This window comes from Formica exsecta, unplaced genomic scaffold (assembly GCF_003651465.1).
Source record: "Formica exsecta isolate Colony F162 unplaced genomic scaffold, ASM365146v1 scaffold423, whole genome shotgun sequence".
Lineage (NCBI taxonomy): Eukaryota > Metazoa > Arthropoda > Insecta > Hymenoptera > Formicidae > Formica > Formica exsecta.
Window position 1 is genome coordinate 218,033 of NW_021851472.1, and position 13,981 is coordinate 232,013.

General features: G+C 29.8%; 3 protein-coding genes and 1 pseudogene across 5 annotated transcripts in view; 1 reads left to right on the forward strand and 3 right to left on the reverse strand.

Moving 5' to 3' along the window:
- Positions 1-51: 51 nt before the first annotated feature.
- Positions 52-3,182, reverse strand: LOC115240333 (annotated as a pseudogene).
- Positions 3,183-4,753: 1,571 nt separating this feature from the next.
- LOC115240329 (origin recognition complex subunit 1-like) lies at positions 4,754-8,963 on the reverse strand. Of its 2 annotated transcripts, none has more exons than XM_029815404.1 (8): positions 8,295-8,963; positions 7,971-8,180; positions 7,630-7,801; positions 7,197-7,560; positions 6,653-7,102; positions 6,177-6,570; positions 5,617-5,960; positions 4,754-5,467 (listed from the first exon to the last, which is right to left on the reverse strand). In XM_029815404.1, exons 1-8 carry the CDS (start codon positions 8,430-8,432, stop codon positions 5,308-5,310), a joined length of 2,232 nt encoding a protein of 743 aa, XP_029671264.1. In that variant the 5' UTR covers positions 8,433-8,963; the 3' UTR covers positions 4,754-5,307. The 2 variants fall into 2 exon arrangements, with proteins under 2 accessions (XP_029671264.1, XP_029671265.1); XM_029815405.1 differs by having other exon boundaries at positions 7,197-7,545; positions 8,295-8,961.
- Positions 8,964-9,753: 790 nt separating this feature from the next.
- On the forward strand, positions 9,754-11,906 carry LOC115240332 (uroporphyrinogen decarboxylase). Of its 2 annotated transcripts, XM_029815408.1 has the most exons (7): positions 9,754-9,862; positions 9,948-10,365; positions 10,474-10,632; positions 10,759-10,920; positions 11,068-11,205; positions 11,282-11,455; positions 11,563-11,703. In XM_029815408.1, exons 2-7 carry the CDS (start codon positions 10,069-10,071, stop codon positions 11,701-11,703), a joined length of 1,071 nt encoding a protein of 356 aa, XP_029671268.1. In that variant the 5' UTR covers positions 9,754-9,862; positions 9,948-10,068. The 2 variants fall into 2 exon arrangements, with proteins under 2 accessions (XP_029671268.1, XP_029671267.1); XM_029815407.1 differs by lacking the exon at positions 9,754-9,862 and having other exon boundaries at positions 10,069-10,365; positions 11,563-11,906.
- Positions 11,797-13,981, reverse strand: part of LOC115240328 (coiled-coil domain-containing protein 40) — a 4,141-nt gene continuing 1,956 nt past the window's right edge. The window contains exons 4-8 of the mRNA XM_029815403.1: positions 13,510-13,920; positions 12,901-13,422; positions 12,410-12,700; positions 12,160-12,318; positions 11,797-12,057 (exon numbers count right to left, since the gene is read on the reverse strand). Coding sequence (XP_029671263.1) covers positions 11,830-12,057; positions 12,160-12,318; positions 12,410-12,700; positions 12,901-13,422; positions 13,510-13,920 — 1,611 coding nt within the window. The 3' untranslated portion in view covers positions 11,797-11,829. The remainder of the gene's footprint in view (positions 12,058-12,159; positions 12,319-12,409; positions 12,701-12,900; positions 13,423-13,509; positions 13,921-13,981) is intronic.

The window sequence follows — 13,981 nt, forward strand, 5'->3', positions numbered from 1 at the left end:
GAATAATTAATTTAATAAAATTTTTTATCGATATCTGAATACATAGTGTATTATATTAGAGTTTTTTTATGCGTACCTCTTTTGTAAACGTATGTATTATATTAATCACTGATTTATGTTCCTTTCCTGAAGGCGTTATGTCGTACAACCAATCCGACCAATACCACGGTTGAATAAATCGATCAAACATTAATTGAGATATTCTAAAAGTACGATTAAAACGGTAAACCGATATGACAGTATATTTTTTTTATGCCATTATTATTATACATTACTATTAATTATACATATATATATATATATATTTATAATCATACAAAATTTGCTATATTAATTCTTAAAAAATCTTGTTAATAAGTTATTAATGCTATTAATTATTTTATTACTAATAAAATAATGCAATTCATGATTTTTCGTACCTATGTATTGTTGTAATAAACTTGTTTTCACTTTCTTGAGCATGTACATCCACACCCATTGCCGTTTCTGTGCAAAATAATGACTTGTTAGTATCGTCAAAATTCCCTCATAAAAGTATGCTACATTTTATTGCTTATAAATTACATAAAAGTGATACTGAATTACAATAAAATTGATACTTATGACTTTCGAATAATTAATTTTGTTATATACAAAAATTAATACAATATAAATTTTTTTTTATATTTAAATACCTATGAGAATAAGGCATTATTTATTCACAATTAAATTAAATGTGACGTAAAATTCGATTTTTTGCATTGATTTACATATGCAATGTCAAAAATCGAGCTCATTGAAATTATACTAGTATTGTAATTCGTGATTATACGAAAAAAAGCAATTTATTTATTTAGTACCACATATAATGTCGAGAGCAACATTGTTAGCAAACGGAAAAATATTGATAGCTTTCCCTGGATTTTTTGCTATTTCTTTCTCGAGACATTTTGTCAAGATTTCTGCTTTTTCAGACATAATCACAGCAAATTGGTCCAATATACTAAAATGGAACGTCGGCCCGATGAGTTTTCTATCATGGTTCCATTGTTTTCCTGAAGCAATACCAATCAGCAAAACATTTACTTATTAAAAATATCGTAAAAGAGATAAAAAATACATATAAGTGCGCATAGATAATTAATATAAATATAATTAAATTTCCTGTTTCCTGTTTTATTTTGCAAGCCTACCGGAGATTATTCGTTGACTAAGTACTAGTTGACTTGATACTAAATTCCTGAACGACTCTTGTAAATAAAAAAAATTTCACATAAAATTGAATAACGTTTAAAGCGCGCCAATTTACATGAATAATTAATATTAATATAAAATCATATTTATATAAGTAAAATATTATTATTACAAATATATAATATTTACATAAGTAAATATTTAATAAATAAAAATCTCTCTCTCTCTCTCTCTCTTTTGTCAGAATATAAATATATGTATAGAAATTTGTATATTAGAATGAAACTTTACTCTTTCTTTTTTTTTCGTAATTTGTTCAAAATTCTTTTGCCAATAATCATATAACAAAAACACACAATCTAATGTAAGCTGCAATTTACTTTTTATCTTCAATGAGATATTAAAGTTAGATGTAAAAGAGTTTATGCGTTTACCTGTAGAAGTTAGAAATCCTTTGCCTAACCAAGGTTCCAGCATTTTATAGGAGAATCCTTTTTCGATATTTACGGTGCTGGGCAAAATAATCTGTAAAAATGTGTTTAAAAACAATATAACCATGCGAATAATAATTTATCACATTTATATTAAAGATATTTTTTTCAAATTTTTAATTTTTTCAAAAACAGAGCCTCATATGCAAAAATTGTATTCCATATTTACGACTTACTTTTTCATGTATCATTAATTACATTTTTTCCTGGTGTATCATTAGGAAAAAAACATCCTATTTAATATTCTAAACATGAAACCGATAATTGACTAGATCGCTAAATTAATTTGGAAAGTATAGTTTGACCGTGAACTATCTCGATCGAGAGGCAGATCAATTTTTTTTCATTATGCAAATATAATAAACGCCGATTCATATTTATTCTTACCTCTTAAATTTCAGGTTTATAAATATTAATAAAGGGTTTCAAGCCAATCCAATGAATGAAAATTCCATCTTTAAAATCACCCATACGTTGCACAAACCATAGTACGTGTTCTGTGGATAAGCATATAATCAGATATTCAGTATTTATTAATTATTATACTGATTTAATATAAGCGAATTCCTTGTTTTAAGTTCTTTGCTAAAAATATATAAATAATATTTGTAAAAGAATATCATGACAATGTCTTATTTATAAAGTTCTTCACCATACTCCGTCAGCTTCATTAATTCAAATGCCACACCAAAAGGAAATCTACCGAGTTGAGGAATATTTTTGATCTTTCGTCGAAGAATGTACTGATGATATATTGTCGATATAATTGGGATTATTAAAACAACGAACAAGGCGCACAGTATCAAAGAGATTAACTCCATTCTTATAGCCTGTAAACATATTAAACAGCTTTTAAGTTACCAAATATGTAAATGCGTAAATTACTATAGTTATTTTTTAAATTAGAATTACATTTGAATTTTACACACACACACACACGCACGCGCGCGCGCGCACACACACACACACACACACACACACAGATTGATAAAGATTTCATTCATACGATGTTTATATCATTATTAGCTCTACTATTCGATAAAATTTTATGAAGACACTTTATTAATAATAGATATGATGGGTATATAAATACATATCATCGATCTATTACGTCCAGATTCGAAAAAGAATAAGTCAATAGAAAGGCGCAATAATCTTGACTATCCCGAAATTAGACGCCTCGCGACGTAAAAATCGGGTCGAACAAACTCGCGGGTCTGAAAGTCAGGTAAACGACTGTTAGGGTCGTTATTATGCTGTTTATTCAGACATTCGCTCGGTGGTCCTTTACAATTCGAATTTTTATTCATTCTCTAGAAAAAAACTTTATAAGTCGAAGAAAAATAGGAGATTAACTCGAAGTATTTTTTGAGTCTACCAGTTATCTTAATTCCTCTCTACAGGGTGTAAATGAATACCTGTTACAAACTTCTAGGATATGTAGAGGGTTCAAAGTAGACCAACTTTTAATAAGAAACTCATGTCCGGAAACGCACCGTTTGCGAGCTGCAAACTGGAACTGTTGGTATGTTCACGGAAATGCGTTGTTTCCTCAAAAAACTGCTGATACGGGCGCTCTGTTACACCCTGTATATAACAATAATTTAATGATTTATTAATCACACCTATATCAAGTTCGTCATCCTCGTTTTCGGATTTGGCAGAACCGTTTCCCGATTGTCGTGCGATCTTTCTTTTACGTATCACCTAAAATTTATCATTTATCCATTGCAACTTTGTATTTACCCCAACAAAAAGTAGCGTGAATAATTAATTTAATAAAATTTTATCGATATCTGAATACATAGTGTATTATATTAGAGTTTTTTTATGCGTACCTCTTTTGTAAACGTATGTATTATATTAATCACTGATTTATGTTCCTTTCCTGAAGGCGTTATGTCGTACAACCAATTGAGATATTCTAAAAGTACGATTAAAACGGTAAACCGATATGACAGTATATTTTTTTTATGCCATTATTATTATACATTACTATTAATTATACATATATATATATATATATTTATAATCATACAAAATTTGCTATATTAATTCTTAAAAAATCTTGTTAATAAATTATTACTGTTATTAATTATTTTATTACTAATAAAATAATGTAATTCATAATTTTTCGTACCTATGTATTGTTGTGGTATACTTGGTTTCACTTTCTTGAGCATGTACATCCACACCCATCGCCGTTTCTATGCAAAATAATGACTTAGTATCGTCATAATTCCCTCATGAAAGTATGCTACATTTTATTGCTTATAAATTACATAAAAGAAATAAAATTGATACTTATGACTTTCAAATTAATTTTGTTATATACAAAAATTAATACCGATATAAAATTTTTTTTATATTTAAATATCTACGAGAGTAAGACATTATTTATTCACAATTAAATTAAATGTGACGTAAAATTCGATTTTTTGCATTGATTTACATATGCAATGTCAAAAATCGAGCTCATTGAAATTATACTAGTATTGTAATCCGTGTGATTATACGAAAGAAAGGGATTTATTTATTTAGTACCACATATAACGTCGAGAGCAACATTGTTAGCAAACGGAAAAATATTGATGGCTTTCTCTGGATGCTTTGCTATTTCCCTCTCGAGACATTTTGTCAAGATCTCTGAATACCTGTTACAAACTTCTAGGATATGTAGAGGGTTCAAAGTAGACCAACTTTTAATAAGAAACTCATGTCCGGAAACGCACCGTTTGCGAGCTGCAAACTGGAACTGTTGGTATGTTCAGTATTAGGAATAATCTCCGGCGGCTAATATCCGTTCTTTTTTCGCTACGATTATTATGTCGATTGATGAGTTTGAAATAATTCAAATTAATATAGCATATCCAGATTTGTACAAAAAGTTCGTCAAAAATATCTTTTTTCTCATTTAATATATGTTTACCATATCACATGTAATTAAATACTTATTTTAATCATGTTGATTCTGATTATTTTCTTTAACATATTATATTTTGTATACATATATATTCTTACAAAAGATAGCTACTTATGTTTTATTTTTGTACAAACTATTACAATAATTCTAATTAAATAAATATTTATTATGAAAATGTATATTCTATTCATCTTTTTTTATTTATCTATACATATCTTATGCTCTTAAAGCTGCAAAATTTGTTTTTTTACACATGGGCAACCGGCTGTCTAGGCGCGGCTTTAGTTTAAATAAAATTAATTTCTTTATCGCAAAGAAATATCGCTTTGAGAGAGCACCGTTTTCTTTTCGGTGACTACTTAACTTACGAATCACACACAGCATCATTATCATGATTAAATATTCTTGATGAGCACAAATTATGTCACATCGCGAAATTGGATTAATAGAAATTTTATCTATGTTATTTTCTAATATCTTACGACTAAATGAGATTCGAACGCTAACGAGATACAAAATTATAACTATTTAGATGCAAAATGTCATATTACATTGTAATAAAGATTTTAATACTGCGATACGTAATTAATATACTGATATTATATAACCATTTTATATATATATATATATATCACAATATACATCAAGTGCATCTTATTATATTTTCAGTATTTCTTTAAAATTTTGTCTTTCTTTAGTGAAGCATAACATACTAGTTTTTTATCCAGAATACATCAAATCCATCTTCCAAAATTCTTTGGATTCTTTCCATTGATGATATATGCGTTCCGCATGTTTCCGCGCTATTCTACGATGATATGCTCGTTGAAAGTACCAATCTGAAGCGCTACGCTGCCGTTGCTTCTTATGCATATAAAATCTGCGAAAATGAAGAGTATTATTTGTTAATGATATTGTACTTATAAGCGCATTTGATAGAAGCTGCAGTTTTAAGGATAGTAAACACACTTTCAAAAGTTATATCTGTATTATTTGCTTCTTAAACCTTATTTCTCAAATAATTAATACCTTTTATTATCACTCTGCCAGTTCGTATTTATATAATCCTGTTTATCTTGTTTTGTTACACGAGTATTAAATGAAGACTGTTTAGATTTATGGTAATTATCAGTCTCAGATATACGATTCTTAATTTCATTTTGAGGGAATATCTTTTTTTTCTCTTTGATATTTTTATTATCATCATTATTAAAGACCTTTTTGGTGGAACTACTCCATTTAGTGTAGTCTTTTTGTTTTGGTCTACTCTTTCCATACAGAATTTTTATAGAACTTTCATAATCCGATACAGATTTTTTGCTATTTACATCATGTTTGTTGTTAGAATTAACAATACAATTCTCTGTTTTACACTAAAAAGAATGTACAATTTATATTTATATGTAACTTGTATGAAACTGCATGCTATGTATAATATTTCTCTAAATCTTTTTGTAAATATATTTACTTATTATCTTTATATATTATACACACATAAAAATCTTTACATTCTTTCCCTTTCCTTTTCTCTCTCTTTTTAACTTGAGATCTGTAAGAAATCAACAATTTTATATAGATTTATGACTTACGCTTGATGTGGTAGGCAATGTGGGTACATCGATATTAAATCTTGGACAAGAATTGGTTGAAAGTGGGCACATGTCTTTCCACAGTTGTATTAAAATATTATCAAAATTATTCTTTGATATCTCGTCGTCTTTTTGTATTTTAATTGATTGTAAATAATCATTCTCTCTTGTACCATACCAATTAACTGATTTTCTATTATTTTCTTCACTATCTTCTATTGATTGTTCTAAAAATTCACTACTATCCTTATGACGCTTATTTTTTATCCATCTGAGTCTCGCCTCATATTTAGTACATATATGCTTATTTAACATCTCGCTTTTTTTTTCTATAGATTCTGAGGAAAGTAGCTGAGAAGTATTATGTATTTTATCACTGGCATTTTGGAAAAACCTGATATATAATACAATAATTTAAATACATACAATAATAATTATAATGTGGGAATAAAAGAATTAGATATGTTATTACTTACTTTGTAATAGTATAATTGTGTTCATTCAATCTCTTAGTTTTTTCATTTTTTAAAGAGCCCTTTCTATCACCATCATAAATTTTCTGGCTACTTTCTTTATCATATTTTGCTTGAACTACTGTATTATCAGCTTTCCTGATTTGCTTCTTTATATATCCTATTTTTGTATTTTTTTTTCCAAATGTTTTTGTATTCAACTTTTTTGATGAATAGTTTGAAAAACAAGATTTATTATAATTTTTGAAAAACTGATTATTTTGTGTTAATTGTTTCAAGAATTCATCATCAAGCAGTACACTTTTCAAATCACACAATTTTTTAATTAATTTGTGTCTTTCTTTAGTATATGTATTGTACACATTTAATGTTATCTTGCTCATTTTTTCTATCAAGTTTGAGAGAAGTAACTTAGAAGTAATATGTATTTTGTCACCGTTATGTTGCAAAATTCTGAAATATAATGCAATAATATAAATAAACAATAATAATTTATAATTTAGAAATAAGAAAACTTTTATATGCATTTTATTATACTAATACTTACTTCAAGGCAAGAGAATTGTATTCATTTTGTGTATTGTTATTAAATAATATCAAGTTTTCATAAAATGCTTTTGTACTATTCACAATATCCAATGTCTCACTTATTTCATTTTTCAACGAACTGTTGTTATCATAAAGAGATGCCAATGATGATAATACATGTAGAGACACTTGAAGTTGAGATACTTGATCCAATGAATATGGATCAAAATTGAAAGATTCTGATGTAATAATTGGCTTGTTACTCATTTTATTCGCAGCATCTATCTTAGAAAACTGCCCTATAAAGTGCTCCATAATTTTTTTATCAACTGCAGTACGAGCTTTAATTTCATTTAGCATAGTTTTCACTGGAAACAAGAAATCTGATTAAGATATAAGCAATAAATTGGAATAGATTTTACCAAGATCTTTCATAAAACTTTTGATCTTACCTTCCGTCAGTCCTTTGAGAGTATTAACAATATTGTGACCTACAGTCTTAAGACTTTCATTATTAATCCCATTTAAGTTTGGACAGGCTTTGGAATCTATGAAAGAATGGCTAAGAACAAAACCAATAATGATACCAATTACACAAGCCATAAAAACATCTCTTATATTTGCCTATATAAACAAAAAAAAATTGTTAGTAAAAAGAAATTGAAGATATTTTATTAAATTCAAAAAATATTAACAAAAAAATATAATCTTATTGGTAGATCAATAATAAAATACAACTTATATATTATGTATATGTATACATATATATATACATAAATGTAATTATTTATACCTGTTTATTTATTTGTGTTTCCAATATCCGGAGAAGCCTATATGTGTTACCATTAAATTGACAGATTTGGAGGATATTTGTATTAATAGTATCTGTATCGCTCTCCGTTATGACAGATATACCATCGGATATATCCTCTGCTTCTGTATTTATGCACAAGACTTTGTTATCATCATCGTTTATTTCTGCAGTCTCAATATTTGAATCCCCCTAAAATTAAAAGTCAAGTGTTTTATTCACTTACACATATTCCAATATTATTTACTTGCATAATATCCCGAAAGTTTCATATATCAATATTATTGTGTACATTAGAGTTCTCACCTTCTGTACATCCAATGATTGACGTGAAGTTTCATTGTCATCACTCTGTTTAATCCAACTAAATTTAATCCATTCGTTCCCATTTGCAATCACCTCTTCTTCATGAAGACATATTTCATTGATATTTACATCATCCATTGTTTGTGTCTCGTAGGTCTCATAGAATTGTGACAAGTCTATCAAATACTGTCGCAAATTAACGCAATAAAATATGAAAATTCATATTCGTTGAGTCACGGCGCAAAATATATTTTATAGAAGACGTGCCAAAATACACGCTATTGCAACGATTATTATCCAATAGTTCATTTTGCGTGATATGATCCAACCAGACTCCGTTCAATTTTGCGAATGATATATATATATCAAGGAGACAAATAAATTCTCGACCACTACTCTTTTGACATTTACGTAGTTCTTAGCGGAGAATAAATACTGAAATGCGCGTGCGAATAGCAAAGCAACATCTATATGTAACGTCACCAAACGTGATACGTTTTTATTTTTGGATCCAGCAGATTAATATCGATTGCAAGATAATAATCTTGCGACAATTCGTGTTTAGCAAACACTAATACGGGAAGATTAGTAGATGGAACCTTCTATCAATCTCTCTTTTGTCAGAGGCTCTTCTTTATTCTATCCCTTCCTCTATTCCGAATCAGCTGTTTTTCTCTATTAAAGGCCATCACACACAAAATTCCGTAAGGACAAAAACGTAAGCGTAAGAAAATTGACCAATCCCAATCAAGTATCGGGCTTTCCGTAAAAGTGGAGGGGTTACGGAGAGCCAAATACTCGATTGGAATTGGTCCATTTTCTTACGCTTACGTCTTAAGTCCGAATCACACTAGCGGCGTAATATTATACAGAATTCCTACAATTTAATTAAAATGTTTTAATTGTTATAAAAATACGTGATTTTCTGGCAGTGCTTCGTTATTTACAATACGGAGACTCACGTATTACTGCTGGACTCCCCCTTGTTTATCATTTCCCCTCTTGTCTCAACCAACACTACAAATTTGCATGTCATAAGGTCATGCGATATATTGTGGTCAAGCATGGAGTGAGAACTGAGAAATGACATATCATGCTTTCTCACTCTACGCGTGGTCACGTGACAAATGCTATACGTGTCCGGGGAGAGAAGTAAAGGCCATCACACACAAAATTCCGTAAGGACGTAAAGCCCGAATCACACTAGCGGCTCGCGGCTGCGATTGCGATTGCCTCAGCCAATCAGAAAGCATCAATTGCAAGTATGATTGGAGCGTAGCAAATCACAATCACAAACGCAATCGCAATTGCAGCCGCGAGCCGCTAGTGTGATTCGGGCTTTACGTCCTTACGGAATTTTGTGTGTGATGGCCTTTACTTCTCTCCCCGGACACGTATAGCATTTGTCACGTGACCACGCGTAGAGTGAGAAAGCATGATATGTCATTTCTCAGTTCTCACTCCATGCTTGACCACAATATATCGCATGACCTTATGACATGCAAATTTGTAGTGTTGGTTGAGACAAGAGGGGAAATGATAAACAAGGGGGAGTCCAGCAGTAATACGTGAGTCTCCGTATTGTAAATAACGAAGCACTGCCAGAAAATCACGTATTTTTATAACAATTAAAACATTTTAATTAAATTGTAGGAATTCTGTATAATATTACGCAATATATTGCAATGTAATATATAAAAGAATCTTCATAAAGAAATTACGTGATAAAGAATATACTGGAGGAAACTGAAAAGGACGCAGGAGAATTGTCAGGATGATTGAGCATAATTTTCCGTCCTTGAAAAATGATCGTATACTCAAAGCGGCACGCGGGGAACCCGTTGACAGAGTGCCGGTTTGGGTCATGAGACAGGCCGGGAGATATCTTCCGGAGTTTCAGGAAGTTAGAGCCCAGCACGATTTCTTCACCGTCTGTCAAACCCCGGAATTGGCATGCCAGGTGACCCTGCAGCCGATAGAACGTTTCGATCTGGACGCCAGTATAATATTCTCGGACATTCTAGTGATCCCTCAGGCCATGGGCTTGAAGGTCGAGATGGCAGCGGGGATAGTAAGTTAAAATCTCCACAAATTGTATGTTTCGAAAGCAATAGCTAAGTAACGTACATCGTATTCACATCTCGTTGTTTATTCTCTTTAAATAAGAAGTATCTGTTAGGGTCCGGTCTTGCCTCAACCCTTAGCCAATCCCAATGATTTAGCAAGACTCGTACGACCAAATGTAGAAGAGGCTCTAAAATATGTTGGGGACGCTATAACATTGACTCGGCATAAATTAAATGGAAGAGTGCCATTGATAGGTTTCACCGGAGCACCTGCAAGTATTTTTATATTGTCTAGAAAATCATATAAAATTGAGAATTATTTCAATATAGGAATACACATTGTAAATTTCTGCTGTATCGTGAATTATATAATTTACATATATTAATTTTTATTTTAGTGGACACTGATGGGTTATATGATTCAAGGAGGAGGTAGTTCCACAATGGCAAAAGCAAGGTCTTGGTTGTACAAGTATCCAGAGGACTCTCACAAATTATTGCAGATAATTACAGATGTTATTGTGGATTATTTAGTGATGCAAGTGAAGGCTGGTGCTCAGGTATATTCAGAAATATATTTTGACAAAGAATAAAAGATTCGTTTGTAAAAAGAGAATTTTTACAGTACATCATATATACAATATAATGTATACATTATATTTTAATAATAATATAAATTGAAGAAATGACAATATTGTCTTTTTCAGTTACTTCAAGTATTTGAAAGCAATGGTGACTATTTCGATGATGCATTGTTTACAACTTATTCTTTTAAATATCTCAAACAAATAAGCGAACGTGTACGAAAGCAATTGAAAGAAGCAAATATTCCGGAAGTGCCTATGGTATTTATTATAATTATCCTGAAATGGACAAATTACTTTTGTAAATATAAAATAAATCTTGGATCTGTTTTCATAGATTGCTTTCCCAAAAGGTGCAACCATGAATTCTTTAAAAATTCTCGCTAAGGATCAAAGTTACGAAGTTATTGGTCTTGATTGGACTGTAGATCCTATTGAAGCCAGAAAACAGCTTGGGCCTAATGTCACATTGCAAGGTAACATGGATCCTTGTGCAATGTATTCTTCCCAGGTATGTCAGATATTTTCTTCAAAATTTATAAAAATTATACTGATTAATGATAATTATGATACATAGACATTTACAAGGATATTAAATATATTCATCATTATTTTTAGGATGAAATTATTGATCGTGCACACAAAATGGTATCAAATTTTGGTAAAACTCGATATATTGCCAATTTAGGTCATGGTATTTTACCGGATACTCCCATTCTATCCATGGAAGCTTTCATTAAAGGTGTACATTCTGCATAAGTATATCCTTTGCAATCGTAAATGTAGATATACTAAACGCGTTATGCATTTGTATAAGTCGTTAAAATTATTTTGTTATTAAATACGTTGCATTGTTTTATTTCCTTGCTTATATTTACTGGGATTTTATAATATTTCTAATGTCAAAAGTATTTTTTGAATATCATTTTTCAATAAAGGAAAGTCTTGGCTCGTTCTTTCCATTACATGTTTCAAATAATCATGAAGAATCTGTTCGTTTTGGAATTCATCGCTTATTGCTGTTTCACTTTTGAAAAACATCTTGTATCGGCCACTTTTAATGTCTTGAAGCATTTTAGCTTTTCGTTGTTTGAAAACTAATGCTTGCAAATTCTGCAAGAAACAGAAGATTTTCTAATTATAACAATGTTAAATTTTTAACCAAATATTAATTCCAAATTCGTAAAATTAAAGAAAATAATTTGCATAATTTACGTGATATTTAACAGCTTCCATTTGCATTATTTCCTGATCCACATCTGGGATAACATCTTCTATCATTTTTAATGCTGTTTGCGATTCCTTACATTTGTCTAGTGTATCTTTTATTTGAGATTCTTGCTCGAATATTCTATTTTCAATTTTCTTTGTATCCTATAATAAATAATTAATCAAAAGAATATATATATGAAGAATGAAAGATTTACTTCAAGCAGTAATATTGAGACAAGTTGATAGTAACTACCTTCCCGATTTGTTTTATCTTCAATTTTTGATCGGCAAGACGTTTACAGAATATAACTTTCTGATTGTGTTGTCCTTTTGGATCTTTCTTAAATTTGCTCATAACTTTGTCCAATATAATGTCTCTCCGCGCGACACAAAACTCCATATCGTGAATCAATTTTTCTTGTACTCTACGCAAATGTGACAGACGCATTTCCATTTTATGAATTTCGCTTTTCATCACGGCAATGTCACCACCACTGCTACGCTCATCTCTCAACTTCTTCATTGTTTCTTGCATTAACTGTACCTAAAAATATAAAATAAATTAAACGACCCGTTTGTTTGCTTGAAGTAAATAATTAAATATTGTAAATTTGTGTGGAAAATGTTGTTCTCGTGCTCTATAATTATATATTATTATTATAATTATAATTATATATTATTATTATTATTATAATTATATATTATTATTATTATTATTATATATATATGTATCTAAAATTTTACTTTTTTCTCCCATGATAAACTTTCTTGTTGCACTGCATCTAGATTGTCTTTCAGAAGCATTTTTTCCTCATACAATTGCTTTAAATCACTTTGCATTTTTATTAGATTTAATTCTGCATCTTCGAGGGATTGCACTCCCTCGTTTTTTGTAATAGAATTTTTGTCTTCTAACTCTTCTCTCAGTCCTTTCTGTATAACTAATTGCGTGTTCATCTGTACCAATTTTTGTTGCAATAGATTCAATACTCTTTGCATATTCGATTCTTCCTTATCAAACATTTCCAAGCTATGCTCTAGTTTCAAATTTTTTTGCTCCATTATCATAATTTCCTTATTAAGAAGATTAAGTTCTTGCAGCTGTAAATCCCTTTGTTGGCTTAATGTGATCATGTATCTTTCTTGTCGAATCCAAAATTGCTGTGATTTTTTAATATCTTGCTGTATCTCTTCTATATTTTTTTCCAAAGTCATTATTTTCATGTCAAGCGGATTAACTTCTTCACCGCCAGTCTGTGATAATATCTGTGAAAAAGGATTATCAATTTATATAAGTAAACAGAGTCTTTAACATTCCCATATTTTAATAGAATTTTCAGCTGGTAATATTACCTCTTCAATGGTTTTATTCAAGGTGATAATTTTTATTCGTTTCCTTTCAATTGTTGTATCATGTTTTTTTATTTCTTTCTGAATTTCATCTATCTCTTTTCCTTTTGCATCATTACTTTGCAAAAGTTCTTCTAATTCCACTTTTTCATGAGATATGTATGCATTGAGTTGCTCTAATTCTAATAACTTTTTGCCATATGAGTTTTCTGTTTCTACTAATGACAGTTCTTGTTCTTGTATTCTTTCTTTAGAATCTACTAATAATTTATTCAAATAACGCGCTGCTTTATCATGCGCAACTTTGTCCTCTAGCTTGCTATATATTGTATTTTCCAGCTCGTTTTGCTTATTCAAAAATTTTGCAAATTCTTTATCAATTTCTTCCTCTTCGTGTAACAAATACTGCCATTCCTAAAATATGAGATTTGCGTTAAAGATAATAACAATGTCATAAAAAAATATAATATATATA